At 49.8% G+C, this 24,588-nt stretch overlaps 1 protein-coding gene across 1 annotated transcript in view; it reads left to right on the forward strand.

Annotated features, from left to right (window-relative positions):
• Window positions 1–24,588, forward strand: part of LOC123748498 (murinoglobulin-1-like) — a 219,923-nt gene that overhangs the window by 78,653 nt on the left and 116,682 nt on the right. The window contains exons 4-6 of the mRNA XM_069326610.1: window positions 1,991–2,107; window positions 10,828–10,985; window positions 24,468–24,564. Of these exons, the coding sequence (XP_069182711.1) occupies window positions 1,991–2,107; window positions 10,828–10,985; window positions 24,468–24,564 (372 nt within the window). The remainder of the gene's footprint in view (window positions 1–1,990; window positions 2,108–10,827; window positions 10,986–24,467; window positions 24,565–24,588) is intronic.

A 24,588-nucleotide genomic window follows, 5' to 3' on the forward strand; every position in this document is an offset into this window, starting at 1 on the left:
CCTGATGAAAAGTTAATCAGTTTTGACGTTTGTTCCTTGTTTACAAAGGTACCGGGTGATGATATTCTTGATTATCTTGCTCGTGAACTAATGAATCATATTTTCCCTCTTTCTGCTGATATTATTGTCAATCTTGTTAAGTTGTGCATTAAAGAATGTAAATTTACCTTTAATAATGAGTATTATTTACAGACTTTTGGAATGGCAATGGGGAATCCTTTATCGCCATTGCTTTCAAACTTGTACATGGAATTCTTCGAAAAGAAATGTCTCAAAAATTACCCCTGGAGTCATTCCATGGTTTAGATATGTTGATGATATTTTGTGTATATGGCCTTCAGATGTAAACACAGACGAATTTGTAGCCAAACTTAATGATCAAGTCACCGCTGTAAAATTTACTATGGAGACTGAAATTGATAAATGTTTGCCATTCCTAGATGTACTTATTCATAGGGAAGATTTTTCACTAAAGTTTAGTATCTACAGAAAACCTACGAATAATTTATCTTATGTTCATTATTTTTCAGGGCATAGATACAATGTGAAAAAAATCAATTTTTCTTCAATGTATCTAAGAGCTCTTCGAGTTGTGAGTCCAGAATTCTTAGATGAAGAGTTTAAGAATATTGATTCGATTGGTCTCAAGCTTTGTTACCAACTGAGTTTTTTGGAAGTTTGCCGTAGCAGAGCACGCTGTACATATTATAATAATATATGCAGTAAAAAAATCGCCTAAAGAATGAGTTATGTTTACCATATTTCTCTGGGTTTGAGAATATTGTCAAGGCCTTGAAACTTTTTGATATACATGTATTGTTTAGCTACGAAAATACTGTTGGTAAGCTATTAGTTAGAAACAGCCCTCGTAGTGATAATTGTGTCATTTATAAAATACATTGTAAAGACTGTAATAAGTTCAATGTTGGGCAAACATCTAATGATTTGAAATGCGGAATTTCACAATATAAATACTCTTTAAGACATGACCAATTGTCTAATGCTTTGTTTGTTCGTCTGTCAGAAGATGCTCACCAAATTGATTGGGAGATGGCTTCTTCAATAATGAATTGTAAAAGCACCTATAACAGGAACATAATTGAATCTGCTTTCACACAGATTACAAAAGAAAATAATTTGAACATTAGCAGTGGTCTATATAACTTAGATCCATTTTTGATAGATCAATTAAAGGGCGATTTGAGTAGGATCATTGATACACATTTGTCTCACTAATAAATTTTAAATATTTACTATCTTATGCTATTATTATCCATGTGTGGGTCTGTTGGTGGGTATAAATAGGAGCTGCCTCGTATGGGTCAATAGGCCTTCTGCAGTTCTTATGCAGCTCATATTTGTGTCCACCTAATTCCCATTCATTTGTCATTGTACCTCACCTCACTCTACCACTCTCTCCTGCCTATATATGTCCAATACTTGACCTGTAAATCACTCCTTCTGAAGATGCATTAATACGAAAGTACTTAAGGAAATTCCTGTTTCAATTCTTCTTCTGTTGTCTGGAGAGAGAGAGAGAGAGAGAGAGAGAGAGAGAGAGAGAGAGAGAGAGAGAGAGAGAGAGAGAGAGAGAGAGAGAGAGAGAGAGAGAGGAGAGAGAGAGAGAGAGGAGAGAGAGAGAGGAGAGAGAGAGAGAGAGAGAGAGAGGAGAGAGAGAGAGGAGAGAGAGAGAGAGAGGAGAGAGAGAGAGAGAGAGGAGAGAGAGAGAGGAGAGAGAGAGAGAGAGGAGAGAGAGAGAGAGAGAGAGGAGAGAGAGAGAGAGAGGAGAGAGGAGAGAAGAGAGAGAAGAGAGAGAAGAGAGAGAGAAGAGAGAGAAGAGAGAGAAGAGAGAGAAGAGAGAGAGAGAGAGAGAGATAACTCAATCCATTTTAACCAGTATCTCTCATAATTTTATTAAGTAGTGATTGAAGGGCTAAATGTTTGACCACTGCATGAGGTCTGACAAGTAATGTGTTGGTGTCCCCGGCAGTACCCGGAGGTCTGGGTGCAGACGCCGGCCGGCACCCGCGTCGCCCAGTGGAAGAACGTCGACAACACCGCCGGCCTCGTCCACCTCGACTTCGACCTCGCTGACGAGCCCGAGAAGGTGAGAAACACTTGTGGTAATAGAGGATAGGAACACGAGACGAAAATACAACACACAATAAAATAATATAATTTTGGTGAGTATGTTTACAAAATGAGAAAAATACTATTGTAATAAACCTCACTTCTCACAGTGGAACGTTATTGTGGTCTGGTTAAGTAGGACTGGCCTTATTGGTGCTTACTTGACGTGGTGTGGGGCTCTGGTGCACAGTCCTGGGGGCTCTGGTGCACCGTCCTGGGGGCTCTGGCACACCGCCCTGGGGGCTCTGGTACACCGTCCTGGGGGTTCTGGTGCACCGTCCTGGGGGCTCTGGTGCACCGTCCTGGGGGCTCTGGTACACCGCCCTCGGGGCTCTGGTGCACCGTCCTAGGGGCTCTGATGCACCGCCCTGGGGGCTCTGGTGCATCGTCCTGGGGGCTCTGGTGCACCGCCTTGGGGGGCTCTGGTGCACTGTCCCGGGGGCTCTGGTGCACCGCCCTGGGGGCTCTGGTGCACCGTCCTGGGGGCTCTGGTACACCGTCCTGCGGGCTGTGGTACACCGCCTTGGGGGCTCTGGTGCACTGTCCTGGGGGCTCTGGTACACTGTCCTGGGGGCTCTGGTACACCGTCCTGGGGGCTCTGGTGAGGGGGTCTGGCGCACCGTCCTGGGGGCTCTGGTGCACCGTCCTGGGGGCTCTGGTACACCGTCCTGGGGGCTCTGGTACACAGTCTTGGGGGCTCTGGTGCACCGTCCTGGGGGCTCTGGTGCACCATCCAGGGGGCTCTGGTACACCGTCCTGGGGGGTCTGGTGCACCGTCCTGAGGGCTCTGGTACACCGTCCTGGGGGCTCTGGTACACCGTCCTGGGGGCTCTGGTACACCGTCCTGGGGGCTCTGGTACACCGTCTTGGGGGCTCTGGTGCACCGTCCTGGGGCTCTGGTACACCGTCCTGGGGGTTCTGGTGCACCGTCCTGGGGGCTCTGGTGCACCGTCCTGGGGGCTCTGGTACACCGTCCTGAGGGCTCTGGTACACCGTCCTGGGGGCTCTGGTACACCGTCCTGGGGGCTCTGGTGAGGGGCTCTGGCGCACCGTCCTGGGGGCTCTGGTGCACCGTCCTAGGGGCTCTGGTACACCGTCCTGGGGGCTCTGATACACAGTCCTGGGGGCTCTGGTGCACCGTCCTGGGGGCTCTGGTGCACCATCCTGGGGGCTCTGGTACACCGTCCTGGGGGGTCTGGTGCACCGTCCTGAGGGCTCTGGTACACCGTCCTGGGGGCTCTGGTACACCGTCCTGGGGGCTCTGGTGCACCGTCCTGGGGGCTCTGGTGAGAGGCTCTTGTACACCGTCCTGGGGGCTCTGGTGCAAAGTCCTGGGGGCTCTGGTGAGGGGCTCTGATACACCGTCCTGGGGGCTCTGGTACACCGTCCTGGGGGCTCTGGTGCACCGTCCTGGGGGCTCTGGTACAGCGTCCTGGGGGCTCTGGTGAGAGGCTCTGGTACACCTTCCTGGGGGCTCTGGTGCACCGTCCTGGGGGCTCTGGTGCAGAGTCCTGGGGGCTCTGGTGCAGAGTCCTGGGGGCTCTGGTGCAGAGTCCTGGGGGCTCTGGTGCAGAGTCCTGGGGGCTCTGGTGAGGGGCTCTGATACACCGTCCTGGGGGCTCTGGTACACCGTCCTGGGGGCTCTGGTGCACCGTCCTGGGGGCTCTGGTACAGCGTCCTGGGGGCTCTGGTGAGAGGCTCTGGTACACCGTCCTGGGGGCTCTGGTGCACCGTCCTGGGGGCTCTGGTGCAGAGTCCTGGGGGCTCTGGTGAGGGGCTCTGATACACCGTCCTGGGGGCTCTGGTGCACCGTGCTGGGGGCTCTGGTGCAGAGTCCTGGGGGCTCTGGTGAGGGGCTCTGATACACCGTCCTGGGGGCTCTGGTACACCGTCTTGGGGGCTCTGGTGCACCGTCCTGGGGGCTCTGGTGCACCGTCCTGGGGGCTCTGGTGCACAGTCCTGGGGGCTCTGGTGAGGGGCTCTGGTGCACCTTCGTGGGGGCTCTGGTACACCGTCCTTGGGGCTCTGGTGCACCGTCCTGTGGGCTCTGGTGCACCGTCCTGGGGGCTCTGGTGCACCGTCCTGGGGGCTCTGGTGCACCGTCCTGGGGGCTCTGGTGCATCGTCCTGGGGGCTCTGGTGCACCGTCCTGGGAGCTCTGGTGCACCGTCCTGGGGGCTCTGGTGAGGGGTTCTGGCGCACTGTCCTGGGGGCTCTGGTGCACCGTCCTGGGGGCTCAGTTGCACTGTCCTGGGGCTCTGGTACACCGTCCTGGGGGCTCTGGTACACCGTCCTGGGGGCTCTGGTGCACCGTCCTGGGGGCTCTGGTGCACCGTCCTGGGGGCTCTGGTGCACCATCTTGGGGGCTCTGGTGCACCGTCTTGGGGGCTCTGGTGCACCGTCCTGGAGGCTCTGGTGCACCGTCCAGGGGGCTCTGGTGCACCTTCGTGGGGGCTCTGGTACACCGTCCTTGGGGCTCTGGTGCACCGTCCTGGGGGCTCTGGTGCACCGTCCTGGGGGCTCTGGTGCACCGTCATGGGGGCTCTGGTGCACCGTCCTGGGAGCTCTGGTGCACCGTCCTGGGGGCTCTGGTGAGGGGTTCTGGCGCACCGTCCTGGGGGCTCTGGTGCACCGTCCTGGGGGCTCAGTTGCACCGTCCTGGGGCTCTGGTACACCGTCCTGGGGGCTCTGGTACACCGTCCTGGGGGCTCTGGTACACCGTCTTGGGGGCTCTGGTGCACCGTCCTGGAGGCTCTGGTGCACCGTCCTGGGGACTCTGGTGCACCGTCTTGGGGGCTCTGGTGCACCGTCCTGGAGGCTCTGGTGCACCGTCCTGGGGGCTCTGGTGCACCTTCGTGGGGGCTCTGGTACACCGTCCTTGGGGCTCTGGTGCACCGTCCTGTGGGCTCTGGTGCACCGTCCTGGGGGCTCTGGTGCACCGTCCTGGGGGCTCTGGTGCACCGTCCTGGGGGCTCTGGTGCATCGTCCTGGGGGCTCTGGTGCACCGTCCTGGGAGCTCTGGTGCACCGTCCTGGGGGCTCTGGTGAGGGGTTCTGGCGCACTGTCCTGGGGGCTCTGGTGCACTGTCCTGGGGCTCTGGTACACCGTCCTGGGGGCTCTGGTACACCGTCTTGGGGGCTCTGGTGCACCGTCCTGGAGGCTCTGGTGCACCGTCCTGGGGACTCTGGTGCACCGTCTTGGGGGCTCTGGTGCACCGTCCTGGGGGCTCTGGTACACCGTCCTGGGGGCTCTGGTACACCGTCCTGGGGGCTCTGGTGCACCATCCTGGGGGCTCTGGTGCACCGTCCTGGGGGCTCTGGTGCACCATCTTGGGGGCTCTGGTGCACCGTCTTGGGGGCTCTGGTGCACCGTCCTGGAGGCTCTGGTGCACCGTCCAGGGGGCTCTGGTGCACCTTCGTGGGGGCTCTGGTACACCGTCCTTGGGGCTCTGGTGCACCGTCCTGGGGGCTCTGGTGCACCGTCCTGGGGGCTCTGGTGCACCGTCCTGGGAGCTCTGGTGCACCGTCCTGGGGGCTCTGGTGAGGGGTTCTGGCGCACCGTCCTGGGGGCTCTGGTGCACCGTCCTGGGGGCTCAGTTGCACCGTCCTGGGGCTCTGGTACACCGTCCTGGGGGCTCTGGTACACCGTCCTGGGGGCTCTGGTACACCGTCTTGGGGGCTCTGGTGCACCGTCCTGGAGGCTCTGGTGCACCGTCCTGGGGACTCTGGTGCACCGTCTTGGGGGCTCTGGTGCACCGTCCTGGAGGCTCTGGTGCACCGTCCTGGGGGCTCTGGTGCACCTTCGTGGGGGCTCTGGTACACCGTCCTTGGGGCTCTGGTGCACCGTCCTGTGGGCTCTGGTGCACCGTCCTGGGGGCTCTGGTGCACCGTCCTGGGGGCTCTGGTGCACCGTCCTGGGGGCTCTGGTGCATCGTCCTGGGGGCTCTGGTGCACCGTCCTGGGAGCTCTGGTGCACCGTCCTGGGGGCTCTGGTGAGGGGTTCTGGCGCACTGTCCTGGGGGCTCTGGTGCACTGTCCTGGGGCTCTGGTACACCGTCCTGGGGGCTCTGGTACACCGTCTTGGGGGCTCTGGTGCACAGTCCTGGAGGCTCTGGTGCACCGTCCTGGGGACTCTGGTGCACCGTCTTTTGGGCTCTGGTGCACCGTCCTGGGGGCTCTGGTACACCGTCCTGGGGGCTCTGGTACACCGTCCTGGGGGCTCTGGTGCACCATCCTGGGGGCTCTGGTGCACCGTCCTGGGGGCTCTGGTGCACCATCTTGGGGGCTCTGGTGCACCGTCTTGGGGGCTCTGGTGCACCGTCCTGGAGGCTCTGGTGCACCGTCCAGGGGGCTCTGGTGCACCTTCGTGGGGGCTCTGGTACACCGTCCTTGGGGCTCTGGTGCACCGTCCTGGGGGCTCTGGTGCACCGTCCTGGGGGCTCTGGTGCACCGTCCTGGGAGCTCTGGTGCACCGTCCTGGGGGCTCTGGTGAGGGGTTCTGGCGCACCGTCCTGGGGGCTCTGGTGCACCGTCCTGGGGGCTCAGTTGCACCGTCCTGGGGCTCTGGTACACCGTCCTGGGGGCTCTGGTACACCGTCCTGGGGGCTCTGGTACACCGTCTTGGGGGCTCTGGTGCACCGTCCTGGGGCTCTGGTGCACCGTCCTGGGGGCTCTGGTGCACCGTCCTGGGGGCTCTGGTGCACCGTCCTGGGGGCCCTGGTACACCGTCCTGGGGGCTCTGGTACACTGTCCTGGGGGCTCTGGTACACCGTCCTGGAGGCTCTGGTGAGGGGCTCTGGCGCACCGTCCTGGGGGCTCTGGTGCACCGTCCTGGGGGCTCTGGTACACCGTCCTGGGGGCTCTGGTACACAGTCCTGGGGGCTCTGGTGCACCGTCCTGGGGGCTCTGGTGCACCATTCTGGGGGCTCTGGTATACCGTTCTGGGGGGTCTGGTGCACCGTCCTGAGGGCTCTGGTACACCGTCCTGGGGGCTCTGGTACACCGTCCTGGGGGCTCTGGTACACCGTCCTGGGGGCTCTGGTGCACCGTCCTGGGGGCTCTAGTACAGCGTCCTGGGGGCTCTGGTTAGAGGCTCTGGTACACCGTCCTGGGGGCTCTGGTGCACCGTCCTGGGGGCTCTGGTGCAGAGTCCTGGGGCTCTGGTGAGGGGCTCTGATATACCGTCCTAGGGGCTCTGGTACAGCGTCCTGGGGGCTCTGGTTAGAGGCTCTGGTACACCGTCCTGGGGGCTCTGGTGCACCGTCCTGGGGGCTCTGGTGCAGAGTCCTGAGGGCTCTGGTGCAGAGTCCTGGGGGCTCTGGTGAGGGGCTCTGATATACGGTCCTGGGGGCTCTGGTACACCGTCCTGGGGGCTCTGGTGCACCGTCCTGGGGGCTCTGGTGCACCGTCCTGGGGGCTTTGGTGCACAGTCCTGGGGGCTCTGGTGAGGGGCTCTGGTGCACCGTCCTGGGGGCTCTGGTACACCGTCCTGGGGGCTCTGGTGCACCGTCCTGGGGGCTCTGGTGCACATTCGTGGGGGCTCTGGTGCACCGTCCTGGGGGCTCTGGTGCACTGGCCGTCCTGGGGGCTCTGGTACACCGTCCTGGGGGCTCTGGTGCACCGTCCTGGGGGCTCTGGTGCACCTTCGTGGGGGCTCTGGTGCACCGTCCTGGGGGCTCTGGTGCACCGGCCGTCCTGGGGGCTATGGTACACCGTCCTGGGGGCTCTGGTGCACCGTCTTGGGGGCTCTGGTGCACCGTCCTGGAGGCTCTGGTGCACCGTACTGGGGGCTCTGGTGCACCGTCCTGGGGGCTCAGTTGCACTGTCCTGGGGGCTCTGGTACACCGTCCTTGGGGCTCTGATGCACCGTCCTGAGGGCTCTGGTGCACCGTCCTGGGGGCTCAGGTGCACCGTCCTGGAGGCTCTGGTGCACCGTCCTGGGGGCTCTGGTGCACCGTCCTGGGAGCTCTGGTGCACCGTCCTGGGGGCTCTGGTGAGGGGTTCTGGCGCACCGTCCAGGGGGCTCTGATACACCGTCCAGGGGGCTCTGATACACCGTCCTGGGGCTCTGGTGCACCGTCCTGGGGGCTCTGGTGCACCGTCCTGGGGGCTCTGGTGCACCGTCCTGGGGGCTCTGGTGCACCGTCCTGGGGGCTCGAGTACACGGTCCTGGGGGCTCTGGTGCACCGTCCTGGGGGCTCAGGTGCACCGTCCTGGGGGCTCTGGTGCACTGTCCTGGAGGCTCTGGTGCACTGTCCTGGGGACTCTGGTGCACCGTCCTGGGGGCTCTGGTACACCGTCCTGGGGGCTCGAGTACACGGTCCTGGGGGCTCTGGTGCACCGTCCTGGGGGCTCCGGTACACCGTCCTGGGTGCTCGAGTACACGGTCCTGGGGGCTCTGGTGCACCGTCCTGGGGGCTCCGGTACACCGTCCTGGGGGCTCGAGTACACGGTCCTGGGGGCTCTGGTGCACCGTCCTGGCGGCTTAGGTGCACCGTCCTGGGGGCTCTGGTGCACCGTCCTGGGGGCTCTGGTACACCGTCCTGGGGGCTCTGGTACACCGTCCTGGAGGCTCGAGTACACGGTTCTGGGGGCTCTGGTGCACCGTCCTGGGGGCTCCGGTACACCGTCCTGGGGGCTCCGGTACACCGTCCTGGGGGCTCGAGTACACGGTTCTGGGGGCTCTGGTGCACCGTCCTGGGGGCTCTGGTACACCGTCCTGGGGACTCTGGTGCACCGTCCTGGGGGCTCCGGTACACCGTCCTGGGGGCTCCGGTACACCGTCCTGGGGGCTCGAGTACACGGTCCTGGGGGCTCTGGTGCACCATCCTGGCGGCTTAGGTGCACCGTCCTGGGGGCTCCGGTACACCGTCCTGGGGGCTCCGGTACACCGTCCTGGGGGCTCGAGTACACGGTCCTGGGGGCTCTGGTACACCATCCTGGGGGCTCTGGTACACCGTCTTGGGGGCTCTGGTATACCGTCCTGGGGGCTCTTGTTCACGGTCCTGGGGACTCTGGTGCACCGTCCTGGGGGCTCTGGTACACGGTCCTTGGGGCTCTGGTGCACCGTCCTGGCGGCTTAGGTGCACCGTCCTGGGGGCTCTGGTACACCGTCTTGGGGGCTCTGGTGCACCGTCCTGGGGGCTCTGGTACACCGTCCATGGGGCTCTGGTACACCGTCCTGGGGGCTCTGATACACCGTCCTGGGGGCTTATGTATATCGTGTTGGGGGCTCTGGTACACCGTCCTGGGGGCTCTGGTCTATCGTCCTGGGGGCTCTGGTACACCGCCCTGGGGGCTCTGGTCTATCGTCCTGGGGCGGGAGAGGGCTTCCTTCTGCTGCTGGCTGAACAACCTGTGGTTGTGGTGACTGTGTTGACCCTGGACAGAGACCTGCAGGAATAATATTGTCATCCACACTTCTGGGGACATAAACATACCATTCACTTGGAGGATGAACCAAGTAACTGCGGCTCTTGAAGGGTAACTTGCGTCTTTCCTGAAGAAACACGAGTAAACTAAGATGTTAGCTGAGACCCAAGTGCAGAACAGCAGATATAGTGTACGTGGACTTCTCTAAAGCTATAGATAATGGACCACATGAAAGACTCTCTCCACGTAGGATAAATGGTAAAACATTTGATTGGTTAAAAAAAATATACAACAAGGAAGGCAAGAGGTTGTCTCAGGTGGATATAAATATAGTTTAGAATGCCAAGTGTAGCACCGCAAGGTTCCATCAAGGGACCAACTCTTCATGTAATATATAACACGATATAGAAGAGAACATTAGAAACCAAATAATCAAATTTACTGATGACATTAGAATCTATGATAAACTGGGAAGCAAAAAAAGGTTAATTTTTTGCAAGGCGATTTAATATTACAAATGCAAAACGGTGGTTGCAGAGCATATCAATATACACTATAACTACCATATCAACAAGACGAACATGGTGGAGATTGATGAAGAGAAGCACCTAGGCCTTATGATCCACCAGTCACTGACAGTTGCTCAACAAGTAGACGCTGCGGTAAAAATGTCAACAACACCTTGTGAATAGTCAAACGAAACGTTAATTTGAAGGACAAGAAAGTGGTTGTTCAACTGAACAAGTCGTTCCAGGAACGGTTGAGAGCCAGAGCAGGACTAACAACACTACACACCGGACATGACAGGGCGGATCTCAGTGGAACTTTTAGAATACTAAACAATTTGTTGTATAATAATCCAGACCACATTATTAAAATGTGTAATATAACTCACAAAGTGCATCATCATGAGACCTAACAGTGTTTTCTGGAGGACACAAAACAAGAGATGATTTTCACCTTAGATAATAAGTCCTTGATATCACCTACTTGTCGAAGCAGTAGATACAGAGACATTAATTCAGTTGAAAAGAATCATAGGAATAATTCAGGGACCTTTGACAAGCCGCCTACTTCGTGGCCCCATCAAGACCACTAGAGACTTTGGACCTCGGGTACATTAAGCACCAACTTATCGTGGTTTAGAGTTATTATGTCACATTTTTGTCACTAACAAACAACAAAAATATCTTGCTGTTGACTGATGATACTTAATAACTTGCTCCTCATCACTAGGAATTATTTATTACTGATTCTTGAATAATGATGAAAAAATATGTTTAATGTGTCAAAATATTTGATGTAGCTAATCCGACCATTTTTGTCAGGGATTGTACACGCTGTTCGTGAAGACGCCCCGGGGCCAACAGCAGAGTGTGACCTTCAAGGTGGAGGAGTTCGTGCTGCCTCGCTACGAGGTGGTGCTCAAGCCTCCCGCCTACATCCTGGGCACTGACGAAGCCTTCACCTTCACCGTGTGCGCCAAGTGAGCCCCCCCCCCCCCCCCGCCACCCAACACCACCCACCCTCTACTCTCACACTTGATAAACAACTCCATATAGTTTAGGTTACATTTTGGGATCAAAGGTTTCCGAAAGTAGTCAATGTTATCTGAAGGTTAATGTGAAGAGTTTGAGAGCCCAGTAGTTGTGTAACTGCTAGAACATTAACGTAATTCACTGAACACTGAACTGTTTAAGTAAAACCACAAAAATGTTATTAAAGTGAGGCACGTATTTCCTGACTATTTTATATTGTGCTAATCATTAAAACATTCATATGAGAGCGGCAGGTAACTCGCCTCACATGTGAGTTATTCTCCAGAAGTTTGTAGCTCATTCCTCATCTCTTCTTCCTCATCCCCACTTAATTATCTCCCCTTCCTCATCTCTTCCTTCACACGTCTCCTCTTCCTCATCTCTTCTTCCTCATCTCCTTTTGATCATCTCTTCTTCCTCATCCCCTCTTCCTTATCTCCTCTTCCTCATCTCCCCTTCACACACGCATTACTCAAATTCGGCTTTAAAATCTTCTAAATTGATTGTATATAATAACTTATAAATGTCTAGGGTCAAGGAGGTATAGGGCTCTACCTACTGTAGGGTCACTGAAGTACTGGGCTCTACCTACTCTAGGGTCAAGGAGGTACAGGGTTCTACCTACTCTAGGGTCACTGAAGTACTGGGCTCTACCTACTCTAGGGTCAAGGAGGTACAGGGTTCTACCTACTCTAGGGTCACTGAAGTACTGGGCTCTACCTACTCTAGGGTCAAGGAGGTACAGGGTTCTACCTACTCTAGGGTCACTGAAGTACTGGGCTCTACCTACTCTAGGGTCACGTGGGTATAGGGCTCTTCCTACTCTAACGCCCTGGGGGTAGAGCACATCACCGACTGCAGAGTATCTATTGCAGGGTATATATTGCAGGGTATATATTGCAGGAGTATATATTGTAGGGTATATATTGATTGGTATATATTGCAGGGTATATATTGCAGGGGTATATATTGCAGGAGTATATATTGTAGGGTATATATTGATGGGTATATATTGCAGGGTATATATTAAAGCAGTATATATTGCAGGGTATATATTAAAGCAGTATATATTGCGGGGTATATATTGCAGGATATATATTGTAGGGTATATATTGCAGGGGTATATATTGCAGGGTATATATTGCAGGATATATATTGTAGGGTATATATTGCAGGGGTATATATTGCAGGGTATATATTGCAGGGTATATATTGAAGGGTATATATTGCAGGGTACATATTGAAGGGTATATACTGCAGGGTATATATTGCAGGGAATATATTGCAGGGTATATATTGCATGGGTATATATTGCAGGGTATATATTGCAAGGTAAATATTGCATGGGTATATATTGCAGGGTATATATATTGCAGGGTATATGTTACAGGGTATATATTGCAGGGGTATATATTGCAGGGGTATATATTGCAGGGTATATATTGTAGAGTATATATTGAAGGGTATATATTGCAGGGTATATATTGAAGGGTATATATATTGCTGGGTATATATTGCAGGGGTATATATTGCAGAGTATATATTGAAGGGTATATATTGCAGGGTATATATTGTAGAGTATATATTGAAGGGTATATATATTGCAGGGTATATATATTGCAGGGTATATATATATTGCAGGGTATATATATTGCAGGGTATATATATTGCAGGGTATATATTGAAGGGTATATATTGCAGGGGTATATATTGCAGAGTATATATTGAAGGGTATATATTGCAGGGTATATATTGTAGAGTATATATTGCAGGGTATATATACCCTGCAAAATATATATATATATATATATATATATATATATATATATATATATATATATATATATATATATATATATATATATATATTTATTGCAAGGTATATATTGAAGGGTATATATTGCAGGGTATATATTGCAGGGTATATATTGCAGAGTATATATTGAAGGGTATATATTGCAGGGTATAAATTGAAGGATATATATATTGCAGGGTATCTATTGCAGGGTATATATTGAAGGGTATATACTGCAGGGTATATATTGCAGAGTATATATTGCAGGGCATATATAGCAGGGCATATAATGCAGGGCATATATTGCAAGGTATATATTGCAAGGTGTATATTGTAGGGTATATATTGCAGGGTATATATTGCAGGATATATATATATATATATATATATATATATATATATATATATATATATATATATATATATATATATATATATATATATATATATATATATATGTCGTACCTACTAGCCAGAACGCACTTCTCTGCCTACTATGCAAGGCCCGATTTGCCTAATAAGCCAAGTTTTCATGAATTAATTGTTTTTCGACTACCTAACCTACCTAACCTAACCTAACTTTTTCGGCTACTTAACCTAACCTAACCTATAGAGATAGGTTAAGTTAGGTTAGGTAGATTTGGTTAGGTTCGGTCATATATCTACGTTAATTTTAACTCCAATACCAAAAAAATGACCTCATACATAATGAAATGGGTAGCTTTATCATTTCATAGAAAAAAATTAGAGAAAATATATTAATTCAGGAAAACTTGGCTTATTAGGCAAATCGGGCCTTGAATAGTAGGCAGAGAAGTGCGTTCTGGCTACTAGGTACGACATATATATATATACATATATATATATATATATATATATATATATATATATATATATATATATATATATATATATATATGTATATATATATATATATATATATATATATATATATATATATATATATATATATATATATATGTCGTACCTAATAGCCAGAACGCACATTTTGGCCTACTATGCAAGGCCCGATTTACCTAATAAGCCAAGTTTTCCTGAATTAATATATTTTCTCTAATTTTTTTCTTTTGAAATGATAAAGCTACCCATTTCATTATGTATGAGGTAAATTTTGTTTTATTTGAGTTAAAATTAACATAGATATATGACCGAACCTAACCAACCCTACCTAACCTAACCTAACCTATCTTTATAGGTTAGGTTAGGTTAGGTAGCCGAAAAAGTTAGGTTAGGTTAGGTTAGGTAGGTTAGGTAGCCGAAAAACAATTAATTCATGAAAACTTGGCTTATTAGGCAAATCGGGCCTTGCATAGTAGGCTGAGAAGTGCGTTCTGGCTATTAGGTACGACATATATATATATATATATATATATATATATATATATATATATATATATATATATATGTCGTACCTAATAGCCAGAACGCACTTCTCAGCCTACTATTCAAGGCCCGATTTGCCTAATAAGCCAAGTTTTCATGAATTAATGTTTTTTCGTCTACCTAACCTACCTAACCTAACCTAACCTAGCTTTTTTTGGCTACCTAACCTAACCTTACCTATAAATATAGGTTAGGTTAGGTTAGGTAGGGTTGGTTAGGTTCGGTCATATATCTACGTTAATTTTAACTCCAATATAAAAAAATTGACCTCATACATAGAGAAAAGGGTTGCTTTATCATTTCATAAGAAAAAAATTATAGTAAATATATTAATTCAGGAAAACTTGGCTTATTAGGCAAATCGGGCCTTGAATAGTAGGCTGAGAAGTGAGTTCTGGCTACTAGGTACGACATATATATATATATATATATATATATATATATATGTCGTACCTAGTAGCCAGAACGCACTTCTCAGCCTACTATGCAAGGCCCAATTTGCCTAATAAGCCAAGTTTTCATGAATTAATTGTTTTTCGACTACCTAACCTACCTAAACTAACCTAACCTAACTTTTTCGGCTACCTAACCTAACCTAACCTATAGATATAGGTTAGGTTAGGTTAGGTAGGGTTGGTTAGGTTCGGTCATATATCTACGTTAATTTTAACTCCAATAAAAAAAAATTGACCTCATGTATAATGAAATGGGTAGCTTTATCATTTCATAAGAAAAAAATTAGAGAAAATTTATTAATTCAAGAAAACTTGGCTTATTAGGCAAATCGGGCATTGCATAGTAGGCCGAGAAGTGCATTCTGGCTACTAGGTACGACATATATATATATATATATATATATATATATATATATATATATATATATATATATATATATATATATATATATATATATATATATATATATGTTCTGTCTTGTGTTGATGAATTTAATACCCTATTAATACCACCTCACCCTATCCACCTCACTCAAATGTAGATATAAACAAATCGGAGATGTGTAAGTTCTATTCAGTTGTGTATGTGTAAACTAAAGTCTTTGAAAATGTAATAAGTTTTACGAAACGCGCTGAAGTGTCGCGTCAGACTAAAAATATAAATGAATTTTGGAGAATTGATTTTTGAATTACCACCAACAGTGAAAAGAAATGTACGAAAGATTGAGAAAATTCGTGTTTGAATTATTAATCTTACTATTTCGGTCATATTTAATAATATATATATATATATATATATATATATATATATATATATATATATATATATATATATATATATATATATATATATATATATATATATATATATATATATATATATATATGTCGTACCTAATAGCCAGAACGCACTTTTCACTTTTCAGCCTACTATTCAAGGCCCGATTTGCCTAATAAGCCAAGTTTTCATGAATTAATGTTTTTTCGTCTACCTAACCTACCTAACCTAACCTAACCTAGCTTTTTTTGGCTACCTAACCTAACCTTACCTATAAATATAGGTTAGGTTAGGTTAGGTAGGGTTGGTTAGGTTCGGTCATATATCTACGTTAATTTTAACTCCAATAAAAAAAAATTGACCTCATACATAGAGAAAAGGGTTGCTTTATCATTTCATAAGAAAAAAACTATAGTAAATATATTAATTCAGGAAAACTTGACTTATTAGGCAAATCGGGCCTTGAATAGTAGGCTGAGAAGTGAGTTCTGGCTACTAGGTACGACATATATATATATATATATATATATATATATATATATATATATGCCTCCACACCTAGCCGCGGCCTCCACACCCAGTTGCTGGCTCCACACCCAGTTGATGCCTCCACAACCAATTACGGCCTCCACACCCAGTTGCTGGCTCCTCACCCAGTTGCTGGCTCCACACCCAGTTGCTGGCTCCACACCCAGTTGCTGGCTCCTCACCCAGTTGCTGGCTCCACACCCAGTTGCTGGCTCCACACCCAGTTGCTGGCTCCACACCCAGTTGCTGGCTCCACACCCAGTTGCTGGCTCCACACCCAGTTGCTGGCTCCTCACCCAGTTGCTGGCTCCTCACCCAATTGCTGGCTCCACACCCAGTTGCTGGCTCCACACTCAGTTGCTGCCTCCACACCCAGTTGCTGGCTCCTCACCCAGTTGCTGGCTCCTCACCCAGTTGCTGGCTCCTCACCCAGTTGCTGGCTCCTCACCCAGTTGCTGGCTCCTCACCCAGTTGCTGGCTCCACACCCAGTTGCTGGCTCCTCACCCAGTTGCTGGCTCCACACCCAGTTGCTGCCTCCACACCAAGTTGCTGGCTCCACACCCAGTTGCTGCCTCCACACCCAGTTGCTGGCTCCACACCCAGTTGCTGGCTCCACACCCAGTTGCTGGCTCCTCACCCAGTTGCTGGCTCCTCACCCAGTTGCTGGCTCCTCACCCAGTTGCTGGCTCCTCACCCAGTTGCTGGCTCCTCACCCAGTTGCTGGCTCCACACCCAGTTGATGCCTCCACACCCAGTTGCTGGCTCCACACCCAGTTGCTGGCTCCTCACCCAGTTGCTGGCTCCACACCCAGTTGCTGGCTCCACACCCAGTTGCTGGCTCCACACCCAGTTGATGCCTCCACAACCAGTTGCTGGCTCCTCACCCAGTTGCTGGCTCCTCACCCAGTTGCTGGCTCCACACCCAGTTGCTGCCTCCACACCCAGTTGCTGGCAGTTGCTTGGCCATGACCCAGTGTGTTTGCCCCCCCCCCCCTTCTATAGAACAATGCACAGTTTAACTCTCCCAACCGAGTTGAAATGGAAGGGGTCCCAGCGGTCAGGCAGGACTCCACAAGCCTTGAGATACCAACAACTGCTCCTAAAAGAGGTTTTTGCCGAGTATGCAACAAAAACACCGCCATAAACTCCAACGGTGGTGTTATCCGCTTTCACACCGTCAACGAGGTAAGATGCAGTGGTTCCCACCAGCTTCCAAAGGGAAGCAATGGCCAGCTGCCATTAACAGTTAGAGAAGAGACTCCCATTATTCTAATCTCATCTGAAAACCTCACCCAAGCGATCATAGCGACGTCTGCTAGAACATTACCACACATCCCAAAAGCAGCCCGCCCAACTGCAGCAGCCAAACTCTGTAATCTTCTGAAAAAGGTCAATGATGCCCCGGAAAACATGCACGCGTGGCATAATGTCCTTCTGTTTGGCAATGTATGCCTCACCGTCCCTCCAAGGAGGGACAAATCACTTGCTTCCTCGGTCCTGAGGGCGATAAATGAATACCCAAGGGGGGACAACCTAGTTCGCCTGCCTCTCCGAGCAAAACACACCCACCGCAGAAACGGTAACAACAACATACCGGAAACGTACAAAATCAGAGCACAAATCACCAAGAAAATTGAAGAGGGAAATACCGCAAGTGCTATTAGAGTTCTCACCAGTGACGAGAAAATTGCTCCTCGAAACTCTGCCACAGCACGGGCCCTGCAAAGCAAGCACCCACCCAGAGCCCCTCAAGGCGACAACATCGTTCCGCCATCATCCGACACCATTTCAGACACATTAATCGTTGGTGAATCTGAGGTCTACAAAGCAGCCCTTTCTTTTCCACCTGGGTCAGCAGGCGGCTTTACAGGGTTAAAACCTCAACACATCAAGCAAATGTTAAATCCTGCAGTTGGTGATGCTGCACAAGATCTTCTTATGGAACTCACAAGGTTCGTCAACATGTGCCTGGCTGGTGAGATACCTGAGGTCATCAGGCCTCTCTTTTTTGGTGCCTCCCTCTGTGCTCTCAAAAAGAAGGACGAAGGAATCAGGCCAATCGCTGTTGGCAACACTCTCCGACGCCTGATTGCCAAGGCTGCTACGAGGGTAGTCAGCCAGCAAGCGGCTGAATTGCTGAAACCAATCCAGCTAGGATTTGGAATCCCCCAAGGCTGTGAAGCGGCTACCCATGCAGCACGAGCATACATCACCAACATTTCTGATGAAAAGGCCCTGCTCAAACTGGACTTTAAGAATGCCTTCAACATGGTCAGAAGAGATGCAGTACTTTGTGCCGTACATCGCCATTTCCGGCCCCTCTACCCGTTCATACTATCGTGCTACAGTGGTGAGTCAAAACTACTCTTTGGTGAACATGAAATCAGATAATGTGAAGGTGTTCAGCAAGGTGATCCTCTTGCTCCCCTTCTTTTCTGCTTAGTCTTAAAAGAAATCACAGAAAGCTTGTCCAGCGAGTTCAACATCTGGTTTTTGGATGATGGCACTATAGCTGGCACCGTAAACCATCTCTTGGCAGATATCAGGAAAATAAGAGAGCAAGAAGTAAGCCTGGGTCTTGTCCTGAACCCTTCCAAGTGTGAAGTAGTCTCTTCCAACCCAGACATCGTAGCTAGAATAAGGTCTGCCTTGCCTGGAGCCCATGTCATTAGGGCCGAGAACAGCACCCTCCTTGGAGCCCCCCTTGGGTCTAACGCCATTGAGGAGATCCTTGACAAGAAAATCGCAGACCTTAGGAGGATGGAAGACAGAATAGGTGACATCGATGCCCACGATGCTTTTTATCTCCTCACCAAATGCCTATCCCTTCCGAGGCTAACCTACTTTCTGAGGTGCGCCCCATCTTACGACAGCCGAAAGCTTGAAGAGTATGACCTCTTACTGAAGCCCATGCTGGAAAAAGTTGTTAACCTTTCCCTCAACGAATGCCAGTGGAAACAAGCCACTCTTCCTGTTAGGCTCGGTGGCTTGGGTGTCCGCACTGCTACCCAAATTGCTGTCCCAGCCTTCCTGTCTTCCTCCTCAGCATCAGATGACCTGGTTAAGGAAATTCTACCTGACACCCTGAGTGATGTAGCGGGGATACAGGACCCCCACTACACGGAATGCGACACGAAATGGGGTGCCATGGCAGACCCAGCACTCAGACCAGCCATGCCGAAAGCCAAGAAACAATCCAGTTGGGACAGCCCCATTGTAGACAAAGAAGCCACAGCTTTGCTGGAGGCAGCAACAACCCCCATTGATCGTGCACGCCTCACAGCTGTGCAGGCTCCCCATGCAGGGGACTTCCTTTTGGCAGTCCCTAGGTCTGCGACAGGTACACGTCTTAATCCACAGGAGCTCCGTATTGCAGTCGCTCTCCGTCTTGCTGCCCCTATTCACACTGTTCATAGGTGAATTTGCGGCGAGGCAGATGCGGACGAAAATGGATTGCATGGCCTGCACTGTGGAAAATCGTGTGGTTGGCACACTAGACACGACGAAGTCAATGACATCATTAAAAGAAGCCTTGCCTCTGCTCAGTGTCCAGCGGAGAGAGAGACCCGCCACCTACTGAACCGTGACTCTGTTAGCTTTGCCGGCCGACCAGACGGAATCACACTGCGACAGTGGAAGGGTGGCAGACAGTTGGCGTGGGACTATACTTGTGTATCCACCCTGGCAACCACATACATCAACCTCTCTGCCGGCCAAGCAGGAGCCGCGGCGACACGCAAAGAAAGAGACAAGTCAGCCAAGTACAGGCAATTAGATCATCGGTACAACTTCGTTCCAATAGGGTCTGAGACCCTAGGCCCATGGGGAGAGAGTGCAAGAAGGTTTCTTAAGGATCTTGGTTCCAAGCTCATTGACACCACAAGAGACCCTAGAGCAGCAAGTTTTCTCTTTCAGCGCCTCAGTGTCGCGATCCAGAGGGGAAATGCTCGCTGCATCCTCGGTTCCTGCCCGGCGTCGGAGGAGTTCGAGGAAATCTACAGCCTCTAGGAAGCGAACTTTTTTTTGTGTCCTCTTAATGTTCATTTTTTGTATAAAATCAGATATGTAACTGTATAACCTTGCATAATAAAGTGTACACTATATATATATATATAAATATATATATATATATATATATATATATATATATATATATATATATATATATATATATATATATATATATATATATATATATATATATATATATATATATATATATATATGCGAACAAGCCTGAATGGTCCCCAGGACTATATGCAACTGAAAACTCACACCCCAGAAGTGACTCGAACCCATACTGCCAGGAGCAACGCAACTGGTATGTACAGGGACGCCTTAATCCACTTGACCATCACGACCGGACAATAAGGAAGTGATAGCCGAAGCTATTTGAACCACTTCCCCGCCGGCACTCGGATGGTAATCTTGGGCATAGCATTTTATCAAATCACCTCATTCTTTGGGGCACACGTGAGGAACACAAATGCGAACAAGCCTGAATGGTCCCCAGGACTATATGCAACTGAAAACTCACAACCCAGAAGTGACTCGAACCCATACTGCCAGGAGCAACGCAACTGGTATGTACAGGGACGCCTTAATCCGCTTGACCATCACGACCGGACAATAAGGAAGTGATAGCCGAAGCTATTTGAACCACTTCCCCGCCGGCACTTGGATGGTAATCTTGGGCATAGCATTTTATCAAATCACCTCATTCTTTGGGGCACACGTGAGGAACACAAATGCGAACAAGCCTGAATGGTCCCCAGGACTATATGCAACTGAAAACTCACATCCCAGAAGTGACTCGAACCCATACTGCCAGGAGCAACGCAACTGGTATGTACAGGGACACCTTAATCCGCTTGACCATCACGACCGGACAATAAGGAAGTGATAGCCGAAGCTATTTGAACCACTTCCCCGCCGGCAATCGGATGGTAATCTTGGGCATAGCATTTTATCAAATCACTTCATTCTTTGGGGCACACGTGAGGAACACAAATGCGAACAAGCCTGAATGGTCCCCAGGACTATATGCAACTGAAAACTCACACTCCAGAAGTGACTCGAACCCATACTGCCAGGAGCAACGCAACTGGTATGTACAGGGACGCCTTAATCCGCTTGACCATCACGACCGGACAATAAGGAAGTGATAGCCGAAGCTATTTGAACCACTTCCCCGCCGGCACTCGGATGGTAATCTTGGGCTTAGCATTTTATCAAATCACCTCATTCTTTGGGGCACACGTGAGGAACACAAATGCGAATAAGCCTGAATGGTCCCCAGATAAAATGCTATGCCCAAGATTACCATCCGAGTGCCGGCGGGGAAGTGGTTCAAATAGCTTCGGCTATCACTTCCTTATTGTCCGGTCGTGATAGTCAAGCGGATTAAGGCGTCCCTGTACATACCAGTTGCGTTGCTCCTGGCAGTATGGGTTCGAGTCACTTCTGGGGTGTGAGTTTTCAGTTGCATATAGTCCTGGGGACCATTCAGGCTTGTTCGCATTTGTGTTCCTCACGTGTGCCCCAAAGAATGAGGTGATTTGATAAAATGCTATGCCCAAGATTACCATCCGAGTGCCGGCGGGGAAGTGGTTCAAATAGCTTCGGCTATCACTTCCTTATTGTCCGGTTGTGATGGTCAAGCGGATTAAGGCGTCCCTGTACATACCAGTTGCGTTGCTCCTGGCAGTATGGGTTCGAGTCACTTCTGGGATGTGAGTTTTCAGTTGCATATAGTCCTGGGGACCATTCAGGCTTGTTCGCATTTGTGTTCCTCACGTGTGCCCCAAAGAATGAGGTGATTTGATAAAATGCTATGCCCAAGATTACCATCCGAGTGCCGGCGGGGAAGTGGTTCAAATAGCTTCGGCTATCACTTCCTTATTGTCCGGTTGTGATGGTCAAGCGGATTAAGGCGTCCCTGTACATACCAGTTGCGTTGCTCCTGGCAGTATGGGTTCGAGTCACTTCTGGGGTGTGAGTTTTCAGTTGCATATAGTCCTGGGGACCATTCAGGCTTGTTCGTATTTGTGTTCCTCACGTGTGCCTCAAAGAATGAGGTGATTTGATAAAATGCTATGCCCAAGATTACCATCCGAGTGCCGGCGGGGAAGTGGTTCAAATAGCTTCGGCTATCACTTCCTTATTGTCCGGTCGTGATGGTCAAGCGGATTAAGGCTTCCCTGTACATACCAGTTGCGTTGCTCCTGGCAGTATGGGTTCGAGTCACTTCTGGGGTGTGAGTTTTCAGTCACACACATATATATATATATATATATATATATATATATATATATATATATATATATATATATATATATATATATATATATACATATACATATATATATATATATATATATATATATATATATATATATATATATATATATATATATATATATATATATATATACATATACATATACATATATATATATATATATATATATATATATATATATATATATATATACATATACATATACATATATATATATATATATATATATATATATATATATATATATATATATATATATATATATATATATATATATATATATTGTAGGGTATATATTGTAGGGAATATATTGCAGGGTATATATTGCAGGGAATATTTTGCAGGGTTTATATATTGCAAGGTATGTACCCTATATTGCAGGGTATATATTGCAAGGTATATATTGCAGGGTATATATTGCAGGGTATTTATTGCAGGGTATATATTGCAAGGTATATATTGCAGGGTATATATTGCAGGGTATTTATTGCAGGGTATGTACCCTATATTGCAGGGTATATATTGCAAGGTATATATTGCAGGGTATGTATTGCAGGGTATGTACCCTATATTGCAGGGTATATATTGCAGGGTATTTATTGCAGGGTATGTTGTGCAGGGTATGTACCCTATATTGCAGGGTATATATTGCAAGGTATATATTGCCAGGAATATGTATATTGCAGGGAATATACTGAAGGGTATATATAAATGGTAGAAATATGTGTAGTGCACTAATGGTGGTCACTGATGTCCGTGCAAGACGACATCACGCTATGCACGTGTCCGTGAGAGCCTCCTGGTGCGTGTCTGTTTACTGTTGTGCACGTGTCCGTGAGAGCCTCCTGGTGCGTGTCTGTTTACTGTTGTGCACGTGTCCGTGAGAGCCTCCTGGTGCGTGTCTGTTTACTGTTGTGCACGTGTCCGTGAGAGCCTCCTGGTGCGTGTCTGTTTACTGTTGTGCACGTGTCAGTGAGAGCCTCCTGGTGCGTAACTGTTTACTGTTGTGTACGTGTCCGTGAGAGCCTCCTGGTGCGTGTCTGTTTACTGTTGTGCACGTGTCAGTGAGAGCCTCCTGGTGCGTAACTGTTTACTGTTGTGCACGTGTCAGTGAGAGCCTCCTGGTGCGTGACTGTTTACTGTTGTGTACGTGTCCGTGAGAGCCTCCTGGTGCGTGACTGTTTACTGTTGTGTACGTGTCCGTGAGAGCCTCCTGGTGCGTGTCTGTTTACTGTTGTGCACGTGTCCGTGAGAGCCTCCTGGTGCGTGTCTGTTTACTGTTGTGTACGTGTCCGTGAGAGCCTCCTGGTGCGTGTCTGTTTACTGTTGTGCACGTGTCAGTGAGAGCCTCCTGGTGCGTGTCTGTTTACTGTTGTGTACGTGTCCGTGAGAGCCTCCTGGTGCGTGTCTGTTTACTGTTGTGCACGTGTCCGTGAGAGCCTCCTGGTGCGTGACTGTTTACTGTTGTGTACGTGTCCGTGAGAGCCTCCTGGTGCGTGTCTGTTTACTGTTGTGTACGTGTCCGTGAGAGCCTCCTGGTGCGTGTCTGTTTACTGTTGTGCACGTGTCAGTGAGAGCCTCCTGGTGCGTAACTGTTTACTGTTGTGTACGTGTCCGTGAGAGCCTCCTGGTGCGTGTCTGTTTACTGTTGTGCACGTGTCAGTGAGAGCCTCCTGGTGCGTAACTGTTTACTGTTGTGCACGTGTCAGTGAGAGCCTCCTGGTGCGTGACTGTTTACTGTTGTGTACGTGTCCGTGAGAGCCTCCTGGTGCGTGACTGTTTACTGTTGTGTACGTGTCCGTGAGAGCCTCCTGGTGCGTGTCTGTTTACTGTTGTGCACGTGTCCGTGAGAGCCTCCTGGTGCGTGTCTGTTTACTGTTGTGTACGTGTCCGTGAGAGCCTCCTGGTGCGTGTCTGTTTACTGTTGTGCACGTGTCAGTGAGAGCCTCCTGGTGCGTGTCTGTTTACTGTTGTGTACGTGTCCGTGAGAGCCTCCTGGTGCGTGTCTGTTTACTGTTGTGCACGTGTCCGTGAGAGCCTCCTGGTGCGTGACTGTTTACTGTTGTGTACGTGTCCGTGAGAGCCTCCTGGTGCGTGTCTGTTTACTGTTGTGTACGTGTCCGTGAGAGCCTCCTGGTGCGTGTCTAACCTGTCATGTTTGTTTACAGCTACACCTTCGGACAACCGGTTAAGGGCAACCTGTCACTGACTCTGGACAACACTCAGAGAAGGAAATGCAAGGTGGACGTCACCAACAACGTTACGGTGAGTACCTCAGTGTTACTGTGA

Source organism: Procambarus clarkii, chromosome 18, assembly GCF_040958095.1.
Source record: "Procambarus clarkii isolate CNS0578487 chromosome 18, FALCON_Pclarkii_2.0, whole genome shotgun sequence".
Taxonomy (NCBI): Eukaryota; Metazoa; Arthropoda; class Malacostraca; order Decapoda; family Cambaridae; genus Procambarus; species Procambarus clarkii.